Source organism: Hylobates moloch, unplaced genomic scaffold (assembly GCF_009828535.3).
Source record: "Hylobates moloch isolate HMO894 unplaced genomic scaffold, HMol_V3 SCAFFOLD_4, whole genome shotgun sequence".
In the NCBI taxonomy this organism is placed as follows: Eukaryota; Metazoa; Chordata; class Mammalia; order Primates; family Hylobatidae; genus Hylobates; species Hylobates moloch.
Genome location: NW_026652279.1, coordinates 138,371,883 through 138,398,215, shown reverse-complemented (window position 1 = coordinate 138,398,215; position 26,333 = coordinate 138,371,883). Strand labels below are relative to the sequence as shown.

The 26,333-nt window shown below is 35.8% G+C and overlaps 1 protein-coding gene across 1 annotated transcript in view; it reads left to right on the top strand.

Annotated features, from left to right (window-relative positions):
- Window positions 1-26,333, top strand: part of MYCBP2 (MYC binding protein 2) — a 288,978-nt gene that overhangs the window by 96,693 nt on the left and 165,952 nt on the right. The window contains exons 19-23 of the mRNA XM_032151244.2: window positions 7,531-7,650; window positions 8,544-8,625; window positions 15,308-15,425; window positions 21,057-21,261; window positions 21,894-22,047. Coding sequence (XP_032007135.1) covers window positions 7,531-7,650; window positions 8,544-8,625; window positions 15,308-15,425; window positions 21,057-21,261; window positions 21,894-22,047 — 679 coding nt within the window. The remainder of the gene's footprint in view (window positions 1-7,530; window positions 7,651-8,543; window positions 8,626-15,307; window positions 15,426-21,056; window positions 21,262-21,893; window positions 22,048-26,333) is intronic.

Sequence of the window (26,333 nt, the reverse complement as noted above, 5' to 3'; positions counted from 1 at the left end):
TTTGAATTTTGTCTCTGGGAAAATGCACAAACCTGATTCTTCTACTTTGCTTCTATCATGATGTAGCCTGAGGAGAAAGAACATGCTGAAAGTGATACTGTTTGTCAGTGACTGTCATGCTTCTTGTTTCTTTTTTTGTTGTCATTAGCTTTCATAAAAGAGATATTTTACAGCATATCTTTTCCTTGACCATTTCTTTTCAAATTTCAAAAAGTTAAGGGAAGGTGGAAAAAATAATTATTGCTTTCTGTCTTACATCCTTTGTTATTTGCTCTTTAATGACTGTGACTATAATTCTTTTTTGAATGCTGTTTATTTGCTTTAGGATGAACAATATTACTAAATTCAGTATATTAAATGATGATAATAAGACTGCCATTACACTTTTCCACTGTTTATTAATTAAGTTTATATATACAACAAATGAATATACAAATATTTGATGGTTGTGGGTTAAGTAGAGATAAGTGCAAGCAAAGCACGAGTCATGAAGCCTTTCTCTAGTCCCTGGTGATGGTCAGAGGGCTATCCTAGTCTGTGAGGAAGTAGGAATCTAGCTCGGTGTTGTCCTTTGAGATCTCAGAGTTCTGGGTTAATTAAATTTATTCTTAAAGCATGCTTATTTTCTTGTAAACCACAAATTATGGGTCAGCTAAGATCAGGAAAGAATTTAATACAAGGAATTTATAAATTTATATGAAATTTTTGCCTTGTATCCTGGCCTTTGAACCAGTGCTCTTCCTTGGCTAGCACAACTTAAAACTGCCATTTTCTTAAATGCCTAAGATAGGTCCTGCAAAATAGAATAGGAAGTTTTAAAAACATGCTTTCCGTGTAGACAGATTAATTAATGTTTGGATCCTTTTCCTTTTTTTGCTGCAAAATTGTCATAGTCTTAATTAAAAAAAATTTCATAGGCAATGTAGTATAATCAGCTTTATTTTTATTTGCCTCTTTCAGTCTGTCAGTTTGCCACTCAAAACAAAAACATAAAATAGACAAAACTCATCTTTAGTAAAGGTGTAAATAGAGCACAACTTAAGATATACTCTGCAGAAATAAAAATAGTGTTTTAAATCTAATGCAATTAACCGCAGTAAAATTTGTGATTGCTTTATTTACTGAGTGCTCTAACAATGCCACAAATATTTAAGGAATTTTCAACCTAAGACAGCTGGTTCCAAAAAGAAAAGATACATATATAAGGAATAATATTTGGGGTATGCAATGAAATTGTTATTGCCAGAATGTCTGATCTCTTATGATTTCTACTATGTCACAATTAGAACAGATTTTTTCAGTTTCTTTCTTCCCCCAAATATATGAAAGTGAAGTTTTCCCAATAGTTTAACTGAGGTTAAATATTCACATTTCGTGAAACAGTTTAAAACCTTTTCAGCTCCATGTTAGTATCTCATGGACAGTATCTTTACCCTTTCCAGATTTTTAAATGAAACATTAAATGAAGACCAAGGTTACATATTTAAAGCAGACTTTTCCCAATGTCACATAATGATTGCTATAGAAATTATTCAATGAGCCTGGGCGCAGTGGCACACACCTGTAATTGCAGCGCTTTGGAAGGCTGAGGGGGTGGATCACTTGAGGTCAGGAGTTCGAGGCCAGCCTGGCTAACATGGCAAAACCCCATCTCTACTAAAAATACAAATAATAATAATAACAATAATAAGCCCAGTGTGGTGGCACATGCCTGTAATCCCAGCTACTCAGGAAGCTGAGGCATGAGAACAATAATCACTTGAGCCTGGGAGGCAGAGGTTGCTGTGAAAAAACAAATTATTCAATGATAGCTAGCCTTCAAGTTTGTTTGTCATGGGGTTACTTTATAACAAGTTTCTTTGTATACTTGTGGTAACCACTCTGTAAGGGCCTACTTTGTAATATCACAGTGTAGGACCAGTTTTATTGGATTTTAGGGTTTTATAGAGTGAGATAGTTTTATCTTTTTACTCCCCAAATACATTTACAATGCAAATAATAATTTATCAATTGGTACCCTATTTTTTTGTAAAGAGTATTAATTTATTGCTCACTAATTTCCCTCCAGCCACTAACCATTTACACTCACTGTCTTGTCATTTAATTGTCTCTCCATTCACTGCTTTTACTTTTAGAACATGTTGAACATCCCTAATTTGAAAATTCGAAATGCTCCAAGATCTGAAACTTTTTGAGCACCAACATGAAGCCCCCAAGTGGGAAATTCCACACCTGACCTCCTGTGACAGGTTGCAGTCCCAGCACACAGCTTATTCAGTGTCCTTAAGTGAAAGCAATCCTCTCAGCCCTCTTCAGCAGTGATAAAGCTTTTCCATGCACAGCATGATGGTGATACCAATCACAGTTTGTCTACATGGGTGGCTGGGTGGCTGAGGTACCTTTGCTTTCTAATAGTGCAGGGATACAAATTTTCATGCACCAAATTATTTAAAATATTGCATAAAATTATCTTTCGGCTATGTGAGTAATGTGTATATGAAATATCAATGAATTTCATGTTTAGACTTGGGTTCCATCCCCGAGATATCTCATTATGTATATGCAAATATTCCAAAATTTGAACAAAATCCAAAACACTTCTGGTCCCAAGCATTTCAAATAAGGGATGCTCAACCTGTACATATTTTCATAGTCTTTTAGTAAGTATTTTTTCTACATATATTTTTCTCTTCACCTTACCCAGTTTATCTTTTGGTTTATCTACTGAGAAGTTTATGGTATTGATTGCTGTGTTCTATCCTACAGTTAATTATGTTGGTACAAATTATAGGATGGTAATAGTTAAAATTTTTTAGATTGTGACTTTTTTGTGAGGGTGTATGGAGAGTAAGAACTGTGGATTTATTGTTAACAGGGCTAAGTTCTAAGATGGAAAGTTGGAAAACTTCTGGGTGATTGGAGAAAATTCAGAGAAGGTCAGAATTCATCCTATACAGGCAGATGTTGACTAAAGGCAAAATAGAGTATATAGACTGAATCAATAAGTAAAATTCCATATAAAATACAGTAAATTATTCTAAAATGTGCCCATAAACTATATTTGAAACAGAATTAACATTTGTTTCAGCTATGAAGTACCTTACACAGAAAAATGTATTAATAGTGTACATAGTTAGGAACATCTGAATTGTTTTAGAGATGTCCTAAAATCTATTTTAAAATGACTGATTTGAAAATCTGAAGGCACACTGATAAACATCCGAGTCTATTTTACATTTACTTTCTGTTTGGAAATGGTACAGTGTGATGAAAATATAGCCTTTGGAATTAAGCTTCAATTTTATTTCTGAATTTGTCATTTACTAGAACTACATGGCTGTGCAAAATGTCTTAATCTCTTTGGCTTCAGTTTTCTTATTTTAAAAACAAGAATAGTAATTCTTAACTGATTGTGTTGCTATGAAGATTAAAATGTATGTGTGCAGTCTTTGCACACACACACACACACGTAGTCTTTGCACATATGAATCCTCCATGAATACTAGCTCTAATATTTTGAATTGAATTATTTGTTTTCTCTTTCAGAATTATCTTAAAGATACAATATTTGAGATTTATTAAATGCATAGTTTATTTTTACAAAGGATTTAAGGTTTCAACCATTTGGTGGTGGTAAAATGCATGAGCCTTATTTATGATTAAACTCTAAATTTGTTCTACCATTTATGATTTTGGGCTGGTTACTTAACCCCTTAACCCTACAAGCCTTAGTTTTTTCATCTGTAAGATGGACAAAGAATACCTATATTATCAGATTGCTTTATTCATTAAAGAAAGCAACAATAGTAAATACTGATTGAGCACTTTTCATATTTTATTTAATTCTCATAGGAACCTAATGAGTTATATATCATTGTTGCTATATTATAGATAGGAAAGCTAGGACCAGAAGGTCCAGTGTCCAATTGTCATACAACTAGCAAATGGTAGAGCCAAGATTCCAGTCCAAGTTCTTAAGTTCCAGTACTCCCAAGCACTCATCCACTGTGGTATTTAATTGTTTACAGCGTTCAGTTAGCACACAGCAAGTGCTTAGTAAATTGCAACTACTTTTGTCCTTGCTGATTTGTTTTAATAATTTTGCTCAAAGTACTCACTGTGTTCTGTGGTAGTTTCTGTTATATGCATGACTGTAGGATTACCCTCCAAAAGTATAGATTTTAGTAAAAATTAAAATTAGAAGTTAGAGTCCCTTAGATACTGAACCCTCTTTTTTCTCTGTGTATACAAATATGTGTATATAATTATATATAATGTGTACATACATATAATATTTTAGTTACATAGTTGCCAAGGCTTTGTAGCTACTATAGTTTCAGTGTTACATGGTATACACACACATACACACACACACACACACACACACACAACATATTCATCTTAGGGAAAATACAGATGTGCTCATACTTAAATGGCCAATTATAAGATTATTCACATCTGTCAATTTTTTATTGACAATGTTTAATTTTTTATATAGATCTAAGCTTTGGTCTTATTTCTGCTCATTAACACTTTACTGAATAATGAGCTTGAACAGATTTTTTTTTTTTTTTTTGAGACAGGGTCTCACTCTGTCACCTAGGCTGGAGTGCAATGGCGTGATCACTGTTCACTGCAGCCTTGACCTCCTGGGCTCAGGTGATTCTCCCACCTCAGCCGCCCAAGTTGCTGGAACTACAAGTATTCACCACCACACCCAGCTAGTTTTTTGTATTTTTAGTAGAGACAGGGTTTTACCATGTTGCCCAGGCTGGTCTTGAACTCCTAGGCTCAAGTACTCTGCTTTTCTCAGCCTCCCAAAGCTCTGAGATTACAGGTGTGAACCACCATGCCCAGCTTGAGCAGAATTAATCTTGCTGAATTCACTTGCCGGTTCTTGAATTTGCACTAAATTTTTGGCCTCTTATTAAGTGCCTTTTTTCTTTGATAAACTTTGTTTAATGTCTAAGTTATAGGAATTATACTCAATTTTTTGACATCAAATACCATATACAGATATATAATATCTGTATATATATTTTAATTCTGCCACTACTGCTGATAATGATTAAGACCCTCATCTCAGTTTTTTTACTTGTGAGATTTTCACTGTCTATAATAATTGAGAAGTTGTTTTGTACAGTTAGTTTGTTTCAGTGAACAAAATGTTTCTAGTATTATTTTGACCTCTAAATAATAGCTGCTACTTTTTTAGTCATTGTGGTTGTATTCAGTAAATTACCAGCCTTTAAAAATAATCTCCTTCCTTGATGCTATGGCTCTATTGTGGGATTTATGTCTATATTTAATCTCCTACTCAAGGGAGGAGACAAAATGCTAAATTCAAAGGTAAAACCTTGTAACTAGGCATCAATACATTTATATAAAGTGGAATAATACTTGAAATGTTTAATTAAGTCTGGCAGAATCATATGAACACAATGTATTTTGTATGTTAAATCTCATTTGGTTTTAATAATTAGACATTTTTACCAATTGAGATAAAGCCATAAAATTTCTTTACATCTGGCATCTTATTAAATAGCCTTTGGAAGATATGTATTTGTGTGTGTGTGTGTGTGTGTGTGTGTGTGTGTGTGTGTGTGTGTAGGCCTTTGCATATATTTTACCATTCCACTATCTTTCCAACATGAGGAGGCTTTGAACTGAGTATATTTTATTTTGGATGGAGTGAAACTAAATGTGGTTTTTTTTGTTGTTTGTTTTTTTTTAGTCCATCCATTCTTTGATTTAATTTGGCATACCCACATTAGATAATTTAGCAGAAGAGGAATTATATTCTTCATCCTATTATAGTAAAACCTCTCACTAATTCTGAATTTATGATATTTGAGATGCAGTATTTGTGATCTTTTTTGAGTAAAAAATTCAAAATAATTTCTTCCTCTGAATTTTCAGGGTCATACTTATAAGGGGAAACCTGTCTAAAATCACTAGCTTTTCAAACCAAGGGCTCAAGAAATGAAGGATTCCTTCCACGTGCCTTCAGCCTCTGGGTCCAGCAGTTAATTCTTGTATGTTAAAGGACTTTTATGTTTATGGTACATTTTAAATGTAATATTGGCCTATTTTGAAATATAATGTAGGTAACCACACTCTATTTATTGTAGCATTTAGTTTAATCTGTAATCTGTACTGCTTGAAGGTAATAAAACTGAATTTTTACTTCAGTGTTCTGTATGATTAAGACTTTTCCAGTAAGCCACACAGGCCTACCTGTTCTATGTTATTCCGAATTAGTGAGGTTTTACTGTCCTAGTGTCGTAAAGACTTTCAGGCTTCTTGAAATCATAGTCATTTAGTTACAGAAAGGAAAGTTATAATGTAGGTGGATTTTGTCTCACCTGGATGTTACTAAAGTTTAGGTAAAAAAAAAGAATAAACACAAAACGATTTAATATTATTCTGTTTAACATTCTAAAATGCACAATGAAAATACAGGATAGAAAGTGTGTGTCTGTAGATTCACATATGTATCTTCATATAATACACACTCGTTTAGAGTTGCTATACCACTCGAGAGTGGTTTAGACTAGTTGAACTTGTGAAATTCCTTCCAGATTTACATTTATTCTGTGTACAAGGAATTTGAATCTTGATGATATAAAGGTCATATGTTAGTGATCTATAGGAGAAGTACATTGTGATTAGAAAAAGTAAGTTGCTGTTATTTACACATTCCAAACAAAAATTTTTATATTCTGGAATGTGGTTTTTGATGCTATGGTTAGATTGTTGGAAAATTCGAAGTTGGATTGCAAAAACCAGGGGTAAAGAAAAGGCTTAAAGCAAGCTCAATGAAGGAAATTACAAGAAGGGAAGAGGAAAGAAGGAGTGAAAGCAGAAAAAAGATTTGGTTGAGGGTAGTGATTGGGGACAGGGAGAAAACCACAAAGCAATATGGCTGAAGGTGATGGTGGCACAGGAAACATGAATAAGAATAGGCCATTGAACTGCATATATTGAATAAAGCTCTTTGGTCTTTATACATTTTGAAAAGTTCAGTTGAGTTTCACAATAATTGTGGGCAGTGTAGCCTTTCTAAGATCTGTTTAGGAAATCTAAGTCACTTGTGAATACATTAGCAATTTTTTAAAAATGGCTAGTACTAACAATATCACTAAGTTTAAAATAATTGTTAAATGACTTTGCATGCAGTAATTTTTTATGCAAACTAAATTTTCCCATATAAACTGTTACATTTTAAATTTTGTTATTTCTATAACTTAATGACCCTTTTATTATATAAGGTTTTATTCATAACCAGATCTTATCTCTGTTTTTATTAATTTAGTGATATTTGCAAATGGAAGTATATAGTCTATCTTTTCAAAATTGCTTCTTTGCAGGTAGATTCTTGATCTATCACTTCTAACAGCTACAGATTCTTCTTGCTTGTTCCTTTTAACATTTTTCTCTTGTTCTTCCATAATAAACTGATTTAAATTTTTATTTTGAAGATGAATAATGGCTTAATTATTCATAATTCACAAATTATAACACTTGCAGATGGAAGTGGAGAAAGAGGCGAAAAGGATGCAAGCAAAATCACAACATACCCTCCAGGCTCTGTGCGATTTGACTGTGAGCTCCGGGCAGTCCAAGTCAGCTGTGGATTTCACCATTCAGGTAGTGGCTGGAATTTTAGGGTATAACTGCGTTTTTACAATTGTGCTCAGTAACTTACTTCTTCAGACTTGATGAACATAGCCTGTTAACTGTGTGTTAAAAGCTGTAGTGTGGCAATCTCTCAAATCTGTAAGACCTTTGTATTTATTACAGAATCTCTTTAAACAACTATGGCATGATGGAACAGGTACTTGTCTAGAGATCTAACTTCTAGTCTGTCTTCCTATGGACTTCTTTTATAATTCAAGACGTTCTGGAAGATGAAATAATCCCTTAAATCTCTTTCAATTCTAGAATGCTGTGGTTTTTGTAACATGTTCCCATATTTTGTTAATGTTCGGTGATAAATGTATGTCAACAAATTTACTTTCTTAAAATGTAGAAAATAATTCTTAGTAAATTATTGGCATTTGGGTTAGCTTATGCTGTACTGTTCAACCTTTATAAAAATGAAAAATGTTAAATTCCTTCCTTGAAGATTATTTGATAAGGTATTAACAGACATTAAAGTTCTGCTGTTTCATTGATGTTGTACGTAATTGTGCAGACCTCCTATCCTAGATAGGAGAGAACAATATGTTATATGTAGTTACTCATTATTAAGAAGATTTTACGGTTGACCTGAACCCGTGTGTTAATAAGAATTAATGTTATTAAATGGCATTTATAATAATTTTAAGTATGTATTATGAAAAAATTATACATTTATATGACCTACAAAAATATTTTGCAGAACTAAAATTAATTTCTCGTTAAATATAACTTTGTCCTTCAGTTACCTATTTTTAATGGTGCTATAAATCTTAGTGAAAATTACACTGCTTTTAGTATAGTTGTGACAGAAATGTAAAATGCATATAATGAAAAAATAAAGCTGTGTGTTTTGGTTTCAGTGGTTTTAATGGAAAATGGAGATGTCTATACATTTGGTTATGGGCAGCATGGGCAGCTAGGACATGGAGATGTCAACTCCAGGTACTTGCTAACTTTTCATTTGAAAATCCAGAGTTATTTTTTCTTCTGTTTTCTTTTCCTTCTTTTTTCTTTCTTTTCTCTTTTTAAGTATATATTTCTAGAATTAAAATAATATTATACCACTGCTTTGCAAAGTGTGGCCCATGAATTATTGGTGGTTTCTGATCTTATGGTTGAGTGCTTTTGTGGGGATAAAGGATTTTGTAGTTTCAGGAGAAAAGTTGATATATATTTTAAATAGGAGAGTGATTATGATTATCACAAAATATCACTATATTCTTAGCAATTATCTTTTTAAAGGCTGTGCATGGCAATAGAAAAGATAGTGAATTGTATTTTTTAAAAATGTCAGCAATGGATTCAAACATATTCCTGATGTCTGTTTTGAAATTTTGGTCTAATAACATACAGTCATTGAAGCTTTTGAATAATTTTTGGACAGAACCTATTGGTCTCTCTGATTAACTATTTTGACTTATTGCAAATAGTAGTAGAGAGACTGGTAGTAATTTCCTAATATCCCTACTTCATTTGGTAGTGGAGTTTTAGTTTGTGACATGATCATGCAGCTCAAGATTCCCTTTCTCAGCTTCCATTGCAGCAGGATGTGGCCATATGAACTTAAGTGATAGGTGCCACTTTGGAATCTTGCTGTTAAAGGGAAAGAGTGTACCTTTCCGTTTGTCCTTCTCCCTTCCCAGCTTGCTGGCTGGAATGAATATGTGGTAGCAGAAACTAAAGAAGTCATCACAGAGATAAATTGGAGACTATGTATTGAGAATGGCAGAACCGTAAGATGGGCATAGACTGGGTCTCTGACACCATGAACTGCGTCATCAGCTTCTTAAATTGCATGCTTCTTGCGTGAGAAATAAACTTCTATCTTGAAGTCCCTCTTGTCTTTCATTACAGAAGCCGAGTTTGTATTCTACGTAATGCAGTGAGAATACTTTTGGTCAAAAGTAATAGAAAATCCATCTTTATTAGTTCAGGTCTTCCAGAAAGCAGATGCCAAGACAGGATTAGATGTGCAAAGAATTTATTAGGGGAAAACTCCTGTGAAAAAGATAAAGGGGAAAAGCACAAGCACAGACAGGGAAGGCCTTCGGATACGATGTAGTTTTGACCCTATGAAAGGAGAAAGAGAAGGAAGAATTGGGTAGGAGTCTAGCTTCCAGCATAGCATTAAGAGAGTTTTAGCCAGGCCAGTGATGTGTCCCCAAGCTGAGGATACCTTTGGAAGGGTCCTGCATTCGGCAGGAATAGACCAACATTCATACCTTCACCATGTTCAGTCACAGCTGGTAGCACCCCAGGGGACGAATGTCCTCATGCATCCAAAGGGACAGCACCTGAGGCTGTTATAATAGTTAACTCTGCTCTCTCTAGCAGATTGTCTTGAAGGAGATCTGAGTGGTCTGTGTCTATGGTTGTCTCGCCATGGAAACAGGAGTATTTATGAAGTCTGGAAAGATACAGAGCAGCTTCAAGTCAGACTTCTCTCAGCAATTCACTTTGCTGCAAAAACTTACCTTTTTGACCCTCTACTCTGCCTTATTCTTCCTTGTAGTCACAGTGTATATGCCAGAATCAAGGGGACTTTTATGGTTTCTCCTTTACATACAGTGAAAGAAAGAGAACTTATCTTCATGTAGTCATTAAATAAAATTCAAGGTTGTCACTGTGTCTTGAACTCACTCTACTATTGTGGCAGGGATGGAATTCTGCCATTTACATGGTAAAGACTAGTGATTCTTAACCCTGGCTGTATATTAGAATTACTTAGGGAATTTGAAAAAATATCATATGTGGATTCTACATCCAGCATTTCTGAGAGATGTGTGTGTTGGAAGGCTTGTGGGTGGGACAGGGGTGGGAAGTGGTCCTTGATAGGATGCCAGCATCAGAGTTTTTTCTAAAAGATCGCCAGATTCTATATGTATCCAGGATGAGAACCACTCTCTACCCCTCGAGCTGAGGCAGGGTCAGATCCGTGGGCACTGCATAAAAAATGGCAATGAAAGGGAATGTCCTGAGTTACATTTATAAATTTTGTTGCTAATGATGAGACAATTAAGGTATCATTGAGTTGAACTTCTTATTAAAAACACAAGTGAAACATAAAATTGATACTACTATCAAGAGGTTTGTAAAACTATCACAATCATAAATATTTAATGACAAATATCATACTTGCAAAGAGCAAAAGATGTGTTTGGCAGAATTACTTTATCAGATGTGTCTGCTGGATATGACATAATATCAACAATGTTGAGCAATTACTGTCACAGGTGTTAGATGCCAACTGATATTTTGCTTTGAAATGCAGCGGCTGAATCTGGGTAGTAATTACAGTTGGCCCTCTGTACCTGTGGGTTCTGCATCTGTGGATTCAATCAATCTTGACAGAAAATATAGGCCTACAATAATTGCATCTGTACTGAACATGTACAGATGTTTTTGTCTTATTTCCTAAACAACAGAGTATAACAACTATTAACATGATGTTTACATTGTATTAGGTATTATAAGTAATCTAGAGATGTTTTAAAGTATACAGGAGGATGTGCATAGTTTATGTACAAATACTATGCCAATTTATACAAGGGATTTGAGCATCCCTAGAGTTTGGTAGCTGCAGGGGATCCTGGAACCAATTCCCCATGGATGCTGAAGGATGACTATAACCTGTGTGGGGAAGAACGTGGCAACTTTTTATTCTGTTCCTCATTTGAGAGTTGGGACACAGAAGAGGGTTTATTTGTATCATCCTGGCTATTGTTGTTATTTTGCTGGTGGTTATTGTGTGAGCCATAGAAATTGGGAAAGGTGCATTGCAGTTAGATAAGATGGGGTCTCAGTCATGTATGCAGCAAAGAGGGCACTTCACAGAAGATAATTGGCAAATAGCAGTATTTCATGGTCTTGCCAGAGTGGAAAGGGAAGTAGTGAAAAGCATGGCCATGTTATAGTCAGGTTATGTTATCTTACTGAGCACTTGGCACTCAGAAGAATGAGCAGCATGAGCACAACATCCTTCCACACCACACTGAGGTGTGTTGGCTGCTGAGAGGGAAGGTGTTCATGTCAGCTTTTAAAATGAAGAGATTACCTAAAAACATCATTTTGTGGTCCTGATTATACCAGTGAACACCATTCTTTGATTCCCAAGTCTGAAGAGATACAGGGCAGTTTCAGGCCAGACTTCCTCAGGTGATAATATTGTAGCAATATGCTCAGTATTTTAAATAGCTTGAATTTATCATCTTCATGAAATACGATAGCATTTAATGTTGAAACAAAATATCAGGGTTTCTTATGAAGACTAAACATTGGTAGGATCTGTACAGTGGTGTAGTAACTGGTAGATGCTACAGAGTCATCGAACCTGGGACTGTAGAGGCAAGGTTCAGCTCTTCACTTCTTACCAACCATATGACTACAATTTCTTAAGATTAAACACTGGTGGGATTTGTTTTAACTGCCCAAAGTTGTTCTTTTCCAGCATGGAATGTTTTGGTCCTTGTTCCGTTGAGTGGTAACTGAAAGACTGATTACATGAAGCGTGGGCAGAGCTAAAATGGATAATGCAGTAGTCCTATCTATATACTGTGCCTAGTGGATTAGATATTCATCAAGACCGCTTCAGTCTTAAGCACTCAGTTACCCTGTCTGTCTGGACTTTTGTGGGACTTGGCAAGTAGCAACCAAGAACTCTGTTATTAATTCAGAAAGGAATTGATTATGTCTATGGAGGAACAATCTTGGGAGGAACAAAGCTTCTATAGCATATGTATTAACTACAACAAAGCAAAACATTTACAGATAGTTGAAATAAAGGGTTACAGATGGAGAATATGTTTGAAAAGTCTCTAGTAATCAAGAGCTGTTAACTGGAATTGACTGTATAGCACACATTAATAATGTATTGTTTAAGATCAATATTGTGGTGTGCATGATAATGAAGATGGAAAAATGTTATTGGTATTCTCTTTATTTAATGTGTTATATTGCCAGATGACCGAGTTCAGTCTCTAGGTTGGGTCCTGATTCTGTCACTTGGTAGCTATATGATCTTGGCCAGGTTACTTAATCTTCTTGTGTCTGTTTCTCAAGTTTAAGTACCCATAATCTGATGATACTTAATCTTCTTGTGTCTCAGTTTCTCAAGTTTAAATATCCATAATCTGATGATACTTTCTTCTTCTGCGATGCAGCCCTACTTTACTTCCATTTGACTTTATGCCCCACAACCCTCTACTTTTTTACTCTTTTTTCACCCTTTTTTAACTTTATTTCCTACTCTAGTTAAAGACTGTTGCTGAATTTCTTCACCTATACTCTTACCAATTTCTTCAGTTTTCCCACTCTCTTGGTCGTGGTACTAGGACATGATAAAACCGCAAGCATGAATCAATCTGTTAATATTTCCTATGCCTATACTTAGGCTTCTGGAAGGTAAGAAATCACCATACCTATGCAGATTGATACTTAATTTCCGGATTCAACCAGTTCCTCTACAATGGTCATTAATCCTCCTGTTGTGTAGTATTGAACTATTTGACTTAATACCTTTGGAGAGTTTTATAAAAGACATGGGGTCTCTATCCAGAAAAATACAAGAATATACACTTAAAAATTTGCTTGCAAATTTAGGAGATCTTTTGAAGCTCACTCATGGACTTCCTAGAAGTCCTTTATATCCAAGTTGAAAACTCCTGCTCTTGGTATGTATCTATTCCATCTACCACCACACCTTTTCTCAAATCTTCAAACTCTCCACTCACCTGTTTCCTCCTTTTAGCATAGGACCTCCATGTGCATTGCAACAGATATAAGAAATTATTCAGCCCACCAACCCTGCAAACCTACTTCCATCCATACCACTTCTCTGCTTCTTTCCTCATGTTACAGTTAAAGAGGAACCTGTCGTGTCCACGCTATGAAACCTAGCTGCCTTTTCCTTAGAGATCTATTTCTGTTTCCTGTCTTCTCTCTAACCTTTGTCTTTAGCGTCTTTATTTTGAGTCACCTTTTAAACTTCCTCAAACCTCTATCATTAAAAAAAAAAAAAAAAATCCTCTCCTTCAGCTTCATTTTTCCTTTAGCTGCTGGCTCTCCTTTCTTTTTCCCTTTAGTGCTGGGATACTTAAAGCTACTTTGTGTATTCTCTGACACCTTATCTGCTGCATTGTGGTGCCTGCTTCCACCAAAGAGACCTCCTTCTGCTAAATCGAGTGGTTAGTTGTATGTCTCCTTAGAGCATTTGGCATGTACTTTATTTTCCGTGCTTGAAACCTACTCCTCCAATGAGTATCCTTAAGTTCTTTCTTTCTGTGTGGTTTATTCTAGATGTCTGTGAGCTGTTCTTCCTCAGTCTGTATCTAAAATGTTAGAAGAGACTCATAAGGGTAATTAGGATCTCTTCTTTTCTCTCTCAAAGAGTCTTCCTAGATCTCATTCATTCTCATAGCTTAAGTGAATGTTACTACTATCTACTCTGTTGCTTAAGCAAAAAAAATCTTCCTTGCCCCATATCGATCATCTGCCAAGTTTCATCAGTTCTGTTCCTTACACAGCTATCAAAGTCACCATCTCTTTCACTCTGCACTGCTCCTAGTTAAGGCCTTCATCATAAATTACCCAAACTACTATAAAATTTTCTTAACTAGGTTTCCAGCTGCCAGTCTTGCCGTTTTCCAATTCATTTTTCATTGCAGTCTCAATACTCACTAAAAATATGTATTTTGTATAATTTTTAAAATTTAAAGTGTCATAATTACATTGTCTCAAAAGCAGAGCTCTCCTACTATGTGTGGACTATTTCTATAATGGTTGTGTTTCTAATTACAGATAATGGTTACTAAAAATGGCTGTTAAAAGTAGAAAAGGATACTAGGGTGTCATTTATCATAATAGTTACTGTTCATTAAGTGTTAACTGTGTGCCAGACACTGATCCAAGCACTTGACATGTATGGGCCTCTTTATTGTTCACAGGAACTCTGTGGGGGTAGACACCGTTTGTTAGTATTCTCCATGTGATAAAGAGAAAACTGAAATACAAAAAGAATGAAAAACTTGTTCGAAGTCTGGTCGCATTATTATTAAGTTGGGGAGCCAGGATTCACACCCAGCCAGTCTAGCTTTAAAGTCTGAGCTTGTAGTCACTGCTCTAATGCCTCTCATGATACTGGGTTTTGACTGATTAACTGTGATTCTAAGATCTAAACTTACAGCTTAGTGATACAAGTTAGAAAAGAGGATCATAAAATTATTTCATCTAGTTCCTGGATTGAATTTCTGTTAAGGCATTACATGATTTTTATTTCCTCCAATAAATATTTATAAAGATCTCTAACAGGCCAGTCAGTATACAGAGTACCAGATTAAAAATAAATGTAGCACCAGTTTTTCAGAAATTATTATGTGTCTGTAATTAGGGTGATTACATTTAGAAGATCTTTTTGATGATCTCCTTAAAGTCAGCAACTGTCTTTTTCATCTTTGTTTACCTAGTTCCTGGAATGGAGATAGGCGTTTAGCACTTAAATGTTTACTGAATATTCTTATTAGTGCCTTTTGTCTTTTCTACTCCTTATTGCATTGTTTACTTATTGTTTTTATTTTAGTTGAGTTTTGTAAGAAATTGACTTACTTTTTTTTTTTTTTTTTTAACCTAGGGGATGTCCCACTCTTGTTCAAGCATTGCCAGGCCCTAGCACACAAGTCACTGCAGGCAGCAACCATACGGCAGTACTTTTAATGGATGGACAGGTCTTCACATTTGGAAGTTTTTCTGTAAGGAATTTTTAAAACATTAATAATATTGCATTATACCATTGCCTTATAATTTGTCTATATTAGCTATTTTTTCTGTTTCCAGAATATAACAATTATAATTGTTACATATGCATATTTCATGCCTTCATCCCCAACACACACTAAACCTGAATGATATTCTTTGAAGTAATTTTCCTCTCTAGCTCAGCATTAGAATTTATTGAATTTAACAGCTTTGTTAGAATTGGACATGTTTATTTCAGATTAAAGTCCTTTAAGCATTCAATAGAGATAATTCTGTCATATGAAAGGTTATTTCTCATCTAACTTATAGAGATGAATTTTTCTTAACATATAGAACTATGCTATTTTGTAACCTTTTAAAAGCCTAGTTTTTTTATTCGATTTGTTTAAAATTATACTTTCTTTTTTCCTTTTCCACCCTCTGAGTCTATCCGCCTGTCTGTTACATAGGCGCTTGTGCGTATTCTCTCCCTCTCTCTGCACCAAAGCTTAAAGAGTGAAAATGCTCTAAGGATTTTGTGTAGTTGGGGCATAGTAGATATCAAGAAAAATCTTTGCGAGACTGTGCTAATACTCTTGTACCATTTCTGATGTGGGTAATTACTAAGAACTCTCGAACCTAAGTGTCTGAGATGACATTTACAGCTTTTGATTTTTTAAAAACTGTAAATGTGTACTTAAAATATTTTATTTGAAAATGGTTTCAAACTTACAGAAAGATTGCACAACTAAGAACAGTGTGTAGAGTATCTGGTTAGTGTCTTTAACCAGATTCACCCATTGTTAACATTTTGATCCAGCATTTGCTTTATTATTGCACATGTGGCTGTTCTCTCTCTGACATACACAGTATGTATGTATGCACAAATGTGTGTGTGTACGTATGTATATAAAACATTTTTTTCTCAAATCCTTTGAGAATGTCTTGTGTACGTTATGGCCCATTACCTCCTACATACTTTAGTTTGTATTTTGTGAATTGACCTAATAATTATTTTTTGGCATTTCTTTCCCCTCCAATCTAGGATCAGGCGTTACATTTGCCTGTTGTGTGTCTTTAGTCTCCTTTAATCTGTAACATTTCTACAGCTATGTATTGTCTATTATGACATTGACATTTTTGAAGAGTATATAGTACTGTTTTGAAAAATAGAATCCTCCTCATTTTTGTTTCTGATATGTCCTCATGTTTAGATGCAGGTTGTGCACCCAGGCCAAGATACTCTGTAAGTGATGTTGTGTTTGCCTTCACTGCATCACATCTGAAGGCTCAGAATGTCCATCTGCTCCTCATTGATTATGGAAATTTTGATCACCTGATCAAATGTCTGATTTCTATACTGTTTCTGCTTTGAAACTACAAGCAACCTGTAGGTTGACACTTTTAAGATGCCTGCTTCTCATCAAAATTTCCCTCTAGATTTAGCATCCATTGATCATTCTTTCCTGAGCTAATCTTTACTATAATGTTTAAAAAATGGTGATTTTTTTTCAACTCCAGTAGGCACTTTGCCTTTTACTCTAAGCAAGAGCCCTCCTTTCCTGTTTAGTTGTTTTTCTACCTATTATTGGTGTAGACTCAGGTATTTGTATTTTCTTCATTATCATCTTTAATTATTTGGGTGCTTAGATTATCTCCGATTTGGCCAGCGGGAGCCCCTTCAAGCTGGCTCCTGTATTCTTGTGACATGCCCCTTTGTTTTTTGGAGCACTTCCTTTCTTTCCAGCATAACAAGTTGTTCAGGGTTTATCTTGTACAGGCCCTGTATGAGTCCTAGAATCAGCCATTTCTTCAAGAACCCTGATTCTTTTTAGTGGGAAATAGTATTAGACACTAACTGGGCACTAGAAGTGTTCATTGCTACAGGACGTCTTTGGATCTCTAGTACACATATATTTCTATGTCCACATATATGTATGTATTTTAGAAATCATAGGCCAGGTGTGGTGGCTCATACCTATAATCCCAGCACTTTGGCAGGCCAGTGCAGGAGGATCACTCAAGCCCAGGAGTTTGAGACCAGCCTGGACAACATAGTGAGACCCCATCTCTATTAAAAAAATTAGCTGGGTGTCGTGGCACATGCCAGTGGTCCTAGCTGCTCAGGAGGTTGAGGTAGGAGGATCACTTGAGCCCTGGAGGTTGAGGCTGTAGTGAGAGCCATGATTCCATCATTGTCCTCCAGCCTAGACAGCAGAGCAAGATCATGTCTCAAAAAGAAAGAAAGAAAAAGAAACAAGCCCACACTGTGACTTCTACTTCCAATCCATTCCCACAAGATTCTTTCTTACCTGTCCTGTTCTATATTTATGTTCTTTCTTCCTCAGTAAGAATCTTTCCTCTCAACAATATCAATATATTTATTTCTCACTTAGTCCCCAAATATGTCTAAAATAGTTTTATATTTGCTTTGCCTATACAAATTCAAAAAAACAAACTCACTGAAAGGTCATTCTTGTTCTTTCCCCTCCCACCTGCTCCCCACCCCAAGTCTGAAGGTGTACAGTCAAGCAGTGTCCATGAGTGGCCTGGATTCTCTCTGTTACTCCCTTTCAGTGGAAATTATTCCTTTGGAATAGAGTGGGGCTCATTTGTTTCAGTTTAAGATTCCCCTCACCCTATCCTTTGATTAAGTTTTATTTCATTTTTAAAATATATAGAACATTTACATGTTGCTAAAAGTTGTTATACAAAAATTGTATACTCAAGGGGTGTCACTTCCTCCCATATCCTTGACATTCCTGCCTCCCCACACCTTTCACTCCACACTTGGAGGTAGTGAATGTCATTGTTTTACAGTTTGTTCTTCTTGTGTTTTTTCTTGTGAAGATATATAAGCGTGCAGACACACTATTTTATATACATATATATATATATGTATGTATGTGTATACAGTTTGGTCAGTGATGGACTGCATATGCTAAGGTGTTCCCATAAGATTATAATAAGTACTTTGACTATACCTTTTCTATGTTTACATGCAGAAATACTTACTAATGTGTTACAGTTGCCTGCCGTATTTAGTACACCAGCATGCTGTACAGGTTGGTAGCCTAGGAGCAATAGGCTACACCATATCACCTAAGTATGTAGTAGACTCTACCGTCTGGGTTTATATAAGTCCACTCTGATGTTCGCAGCATCACAGAATCACCTAATGACACATATTTCAGAACATATCCCTGTCATTAAGTGACATGTGACTGTACATAAATACATTTCCCCTTTCCCGTTTTTTAAAGGTAATAGCCTATATATGCTCTTTTGCACTTTGCTCTTTTCGCTCCAGCATCTCTCCTAGAAATCACTCCATATCAGTTCATAAAGCTCTTCGTTTTTTTACCTCCATGTAATACCCCATTGTGTGTATATATGATAGTTTATTCATTCAGTTTCTTATGTTTATATATTTATGTGGTTTCCAATACTTTGTAATGATAGTAGTGAATATTGTTAGAGGCGTATCTTTGAGATAAATTCCTAGAAGTGAGATTACTGTGTTGAAGGTTAATGCCTATGTAGTTTTGTGAGATGTTAACAATTCTCCTGTATTTTGCTTTCACACTAACAGTGTATGAGATTGCCTGTTTTATGCAGAATTGCCAACAGAATGTGTTGTGGTACCTTTAATTTGTGCCGGTCTGATGGGTGAGGAATGGTCCTGCTTACTTCCAAGTTCCTTTGCCTTTAGTTGGTGCTCTGATCCTCAAAGTTCGGATCCATATTTAGTATTTTGGCATTGAAGGTTAACTTTCTTTTTGGGGGCATGTGTTTCCCTGTGCTTTTTCTAACTTCTCCACACGCCTCTGTTCTTCTTCTTAAGAACTTCCCCTTTTGTGCTCTGCACATGCTCAGGTTTGCAGTAGCAGGTGGGTGGAGAGAATTCTTGGAATTTGGCTCTTCTGCTTACAGGAAACATAGAGATCATGACACCCGCTGTCTCCTTTCACTGCTGAAGGTTTGAGTCACATGTAGATTTGTTTGCACAGCATACTTTTTTGAGGCGGTTATGTGAGTGGTAAGATTTGAAGTCAGACAGTCATTGTCCTCCAGTCCCAGCAGTCCTAGTTGTGAACTTTTATGAATTTAAGTGTAGCTTATTTATAACCACATTCTGGTCCTTACGGGGTTGTCCAGGTATCTAACACATTTTTGGACTGCTTTTCTTCATATTAGTTGGTAGTAAGGGAATACATATTTATTTCAATAGTCAATGAAAAAGATAACTAATCTATTTTTCCTCCAAGAGCAGAATATATCCCTGAATATGATATATTTTGCTCACTATTTACTTTTTTTTTTCTTTTTGAGACAGAATCTCGCTCTGTCATCCAGGCTAGAGTGTAGTGGCATGATGATCTCAGCTCACTGAAACCTCTGGCTCCCAGATTGAAGCAATTCTTATGCCTCAGCCTCCCGAGTAGCTGGGATTACAGGCCTATGCCACCATGCCCAGCTAATTTTCGTATTTTTGGCAGAGACGAGGTTTCACCGTGTTGGCCAGGCTGGTCTCAAACACCTGGCCTCAGGTGATCCTCCCACCTCAGCCTCCCAAAGTGCTGGGATTACAGGCATGAGCCACTGCACCTGGCCCCTGTTTACATTTTTGTGCTCTCTTATGTTTGTCAAAAAATAAGGACAGATCTTAAAAGAGTGTGAGAAATAAATGTTGAATGTTTTGGCTGCTTCTCTAATCATGCGCTTGCCATGTTTCCTTCCCTGGTTCTGTCCAGGGATTGAAGCTCAGTTGCTTCCACAGTTAGTTTGTGGCTGTGTTTTCTTGCTGTGCTACCTGGTGGTTGGATAAGAATGTGACCAGAGTGTTCGCAGTGCTCCATGCTCCCTTGTTCCAGAATGCTGTAGGGGGAGAGAGGTCCCGAGCCAGGAGTGGAGGAATATCTACTGAGTCAATGTCAGCATTCTTTTATTCTTTTTCAGCTACAGGCTTACTAGTGAGAAACTTCCTATTACTTTTTAAATTAAACTCTTACCTGACCAGGTCCCTATAGACAGCCATACTTTTAAACTGGTTAATAGTTATTTACTTAAAACATCATACCTTACCATTGATTGTGCTGTTTATTTTAAAACATAAATGCAATAACTTAGGGACATATCATGTGAAAATAACATAACATATTTTTCTAATTGTATTCACAGTTTCAGTATTTATTTTGGTCTTTTTACTTGGATATTCTCAGATTATATGAGTTCAATAGTGACTTTGTTTTATACTATCAACTTACTATGTCAAAGTGACTTTTTAAATGAACAATTTGGAATACTAATATTTTAACATATTGTATGTATTTATCATACTTTTCATTTAAATGTAGGTGAAGACAAAGTATTTTGGAGATACTTCTTGCATGGAAAATATTTCAAACTTTTTTTTAAAATAATATACTTTATAAGACTTTCCAGGAATAATAGAAATTATTTTGTTACTTTATAAATATTTGGTCCAAATTTCTTACATATTGTATTTATTTTAAAAACCCAAACTAACAATTGGTGAAAAATAAGGTTTCGTAGATTGATTTTTATCTACTGCCTCCTTAACTTTATGAAAATTAGATTGTTTACACAGCAATATTGCTAATGTGGTTTATTTAATCTTTTAGAAAGGACAACTGGGCAGACCAATTTTGGATGTGCCATATTGGAATGCAAAGCCAGCTCCCATGCCTAACATTGGATCAAAATATGGAAGAAAAGCTACTTGGATAGGTGCAAGTGGGGACCAGACTTTTTTACGAATTGATGAAGCACTTATTAATTCTCATGTACTTGCTACATCAGAAATTTTTGCCAGTAAACACATAATAGGTAATACCAGAAATAAATGAATGCCCCTCCAAACTCTTGTCTTGATTGATAGTACATGGTTTATCTTTCCCTGTAATGAAATGTACTTTTGTAGCTTTTTGTTTTCTTTCTGCTCAAAGAAATTTAAACAAAGCCTGTAAATGTCTCTGTTTATATGTGTCTGTGTGCTGAAAGAATGGAATAATTGGGAGATCTGGAAACCACAGTATTTGTGAGCTAGACAGTGGTAGAACTATAAACTAAATTCTAGTAGGAAGAAATCCATATTAGAGTAAGATTTTTATGTATTGTTTCTTGCTAAATAAATGTTAGAAATTAATTTTTACGGGAGGTGATATAAATCAAACTTTGAAATTTCACGAAGACCAAGGTATCAATCTATACTGTGTCCATGATACTGTGAATAATTATATAATAGAGTGGTATAGCAAGAGATTAGGAGCATGTGTTGTGGATTTAGACATCTTGAGGTTTTAGTCCTAATTCTCCCACTTAAAGATTTTTTAATTGCTTAGCCTCTTTTGTTCTCTGCTTATTCATCTGAGAAATGGAGATAATATTACTTTATGGGTTTTGGAGAATATAAAAGGGTAATATATATGAAAATTATATATAAATATTTTTTTCTTAAGGCTTGGTACCTGCTTCTATATCAGAACCTCCTCCATTTAAATGCCTTCTGATAAATAAAGTGGATGGGAGTTGTAAAACTTTTAATGACTCAGAACAAGAGGATCTGCAAGGATTTGGTGTGTGTCTTGATCCTGTATATGATGTAATTTGGAGGTAAGCATCTCAGTTTATAAAACAGAGTAGTAAATAAGTTTTGATTCAGTTATACTCTTATGGCAATATAAACTTTATTTACAGGCGGACTTTTCACACATGAGTACTCTCCTGTTTATCTAATAACCGCAATTCTGTCTCAGTGATTCACAGGGACCTTTCTAGTATAGCATAGTGGTTAAGAGCATGCATTTTGAGCAACACTACCTAAGTTTATCCCAGCTCCACAACTTGCTTTCTGTGTCACCCTGGAAAAGTTATTTTGACTGTGTGCCTCAGTTTTCTCATTTATGACATGGGGATGCTAATACTACAAAGGTGCATAGTAGGTGTCATAGAAGTGTTTGCCATTATCATTATAATTATTAATTTTACTGTTGAGAGTTCTGTTATTTTTAGTCTGTCATCAATCCTGTTTATATTGTATAGAATTCATTCTATTTTTTGTTCTCATAATTATTACTAACTATGAGGAGGAAATTATGTCAAAGACAATAAAGAATAAAGAAGATAATTGAGCTTGCCCTTTAAGAATGTGCATTAAAAAATACTCTTACTGGTAGAGAAATATACAGGATTATATGCATTCTGGAAATTATTAAAACGTAGAGATGACTAAGGCACAAAAGAGACTCAAGAAATTATGTTGCATTTGTTTAAAATTTATTGTGGTGCTGGGCCAGGTGCGGTGGCTCACGCCTGTAATCCCAGCACTTTGGGAGGCCAAGGCAGGCAGATCACGAGCTCAGGAGATCGAGACCATCCTGGCTAACACGGTGAAACCCTGTCTCTACTGAAAATACAAAAAATTAGCCGGGCGTGGTGGTGGGCACCTGTAGTCCCAGCTACTCGGGAGGCTGAGGCAGAAGAATGACGTGAACCCGGGAGGCGGAATTTGCAGTGAGCTGAGGTTGTACCACTGCACTCCAGCCTGGGCGAGACTCCGTCTCAAAAAAAAAAAAAAAAGAAAAAAAATTTTTATTGTGGTGCTCTATATACAAAATGAATAAATAAGTTACCCTTCTTAGCATTTCTAGCTTTGGATACTAATAGGAGGGGTACCCTGCCATCACCACAGTGGCTCTTCACAGGGCTGAGCACTTCTTTCCTTTTGCGGCCGGCCTTAGTAGACAAGATTCCAGTAAGTTGAAAGGTTGAAGTGGTGTGAGTGAGGAGACTTTTTTCTGTCTTCCTTCTTCTACCCATGCCTGCTTGCATTCTCATCAGACAGCCAAGTTCTAAGAGGCCATGTGGTAGCAATGGGATAGATGATCTCAAATGCCTTGCCAACTCCTTGGTGATTTTCTTCCATGTTCCAAAATAGAGATTAATCATGAGGCTTGCATTCAGAGTGAAGAGACTGCCACACTTCCCAGGTTGCTGGCCAGCTTACTCTCTTATTTGGGCATTTTATGAGAAGGCATAGTGGCCAGTATTGAGTTGAGTACATCTCAAATCGATTACATCTCCCTGGCAGCATTGTGCAGGGTAGATGAAATAACAAGAGACTATGGGTGAGTGGCCTTTTGTGATCATTCATATGAAGACATGAGGTATTAAGAACCAAAGTTAGAATGGTCACAGTGGAATAGAATGGAGGGGATAGAGAGGAGAATAGATGTAAACATAGAATTGGCTGCAGTTACTTACTGATTAGAAGTCAATGTTCAAGAGACTTAGTTACCAAAGAGCAGGCTCTGGTTTGGACTTAGGTGTAAATTGATGTTTTATTGTTTTGTAGTTCTTACATGTTTTATTTTTAAATGAAGTAAATTTGCATTAGCAAAACAAAAATAAAAATTGGCAGTGTGGAATCTGTTTCTGGATGCGTTCACTAAGTTAGCAATAACAGTATAACTAAGTCTAACGGTAAAAACTTACTTGAACTAGAACCATTTCCCTGGGGTCTTAACAGAACTCTCAAGTATGATATTCAGCTGGTTGAACCTTATCTTTTTCACTTATGTTAGTAGCAATGGGACAGATGATCTCAAATGCCTTGCCAGCTCCTTGATCAATTTCTCCATTGTTGGAAAACAGAGATTAAGAGATGTTTTGGTAAAACAGCTTAGAGGTATTTTTCTTTAAATCAGGATCAGAATTTCTGTTATCCTGACTTCTGGCTGCTTTGTGTCTTTTGTGTTTTTAAACGGGGCACTTAAATTTTGTAGTTATCATATGCATTGCACATCCAATATTAGCTTACTTTCACTTTCCTTCTGGCCTGCATCTGCTTCCTTTTATATTCTTTAGGAGCCAGCTTTGCCTGAGTAATTTGAAACAACTTCTATAAAGAGCAGATAAATGTTAGGAACACCTGTTTTATTTCCCACATACAAATTTACACAAATAATATGTGAATTTGTGTTTTTTAAAAAAAACAAAGCAAAAATACATACAGGAAAAAGGATGGTCATACTCTGTTAATTTTCCCATACCGAATCCCACTAGCCTTCTCTGTGGATCACAAGTATGAAGTTTGATTTATATCGTCTGACATCTTTTAAAATGCATGTATTTTTCTTTTTATGCAAATAAAAACATACCTACTCTAAAAGTTAGATTTTTGCTCAAAAATAATTTAGAGATCTTTCCAAGCCAGTATTTCAAGAACAGCTTCATTATTAAAATTATGGAATTCTGTAGTCTGGATATACCAAATATACTTAACTGGCCATCAGTGAACATTTTAGATTTTTTTAATATTACCATATTACCTACAATGCTACAGTGAACAAATACATAGGTATCTACACACAGAGTTTTACACACATGTGGAAATATTTCTGCAAGCTAGCTTTTAAAATGTAGAATTGCTGAGTTAAAAGATAGGCTCACAGAATTGTAAAATGACTGAGGTAAGTCTCAATCACTTTAGAAGTTTATTTTGCCAAGGTTGAGGAGATGCCTGGGAAGAAAAGGCAAGCCACAGTAGGATCTGTGCCCTGTACATTTTCTGAAGAGATTTGAGGGCTTCAGCATTTAAAGAGGAAAAGTGACCAGGAGGAGAAAGGGAAAAGAAAAAATGAGAGGATGTGGTCACGTTCTTGTAGGGTTTTGATTAGGCTTACTGAATCCACATGTTGCACATGAAAAGGAAGGGGTAGAGGGAACAGTGAATTTTGTATTTGGAGTTAAAGTAAACATAGAGTAGAGGAAGCAGTCGAATACTCATTCATCTGGGGTGGGTGGGGCTTGGTGGGGGGGATGGGCAGATAATTTCTAGTCTCTTCTTGTCTCTTACCATGAATTTTCCAGAACCAAAAAGAGATTTGAATCCACGGATATTAGAAACTATGTGTTTCCATTATTTACCATCAAGAGAGTTAGTGAAACTGTTGAACACTAAAGACCAAGGGAAAATCTTAAAAGCAACCAGAGAGAAAAGAATGATCACCTAAACAATGAGATGAACAGAACTTCCCAAAAGCAATAATGCAATAATATTAATGTTACTAATTATAGAAGCTACCATCATATAATTTATTTTCTCCCAAATGCTATTTTAAGTGCTTTTTAAAAATAATTTAAAATGGGTCGGGCGCGGTGGCTCACTCCTGTAATCCCAGCACTTTGGGAGGCCGAGGCGGGCGGATCATGAGGTCAGGAGATCGAGACCATCCTGGTTAACACAGTGAAACCCCGTCTCTACTAAAAATACAAAAAATTAGCCAGGCGCAGTGGCGGACGCCTGTAGTCCCAGCTACTCGGGTGGCTGAGGCAGGAGAATGGCGTGAACCCGGGAGGCAGAGCTTGCAGTGAGCCGAGATTGCGCCACTGCACTCCAGGCTGGGCGAAAGAGCGAGACCCCGTCTCAAAAAAAAAAAAAAAAATTTTTTTTAAATGTTTTAATTGTGGTAAAAATACAGTGTAAAATTTACCATCTTAATATTTTGAAAGTCTGCAGTCAGTAGTGTTTAGTATATTTATGTTATTGTGAAATAGATCATCAGAACTTTTTTTTCTTGGAAAACTGAGACTCTATATTTATTAAACAACAGCTTGCATCCCTCACTTCCTGAGCCCTAAAAGAGGTCAGGAAGTGGAGATAGTTTTTTGAAGTTTTTGTTACAAAAGAGATAAGAGAAATGGGATGATGAAGATGTTGTGGGTTCCTAATAGTTTTTAATTGGTTTTTACTGTTTATTCATATGGTCGAACATCCACATCCATTCTATCTGTGCTTCCTTTCTATGGATAGCATTCCATGTCCTTGCCAATTTTTGCTATGGATTGATTGTTTCTAGCTCTTATACATTGGGGATATTGTAGCTTTGTCTCACATG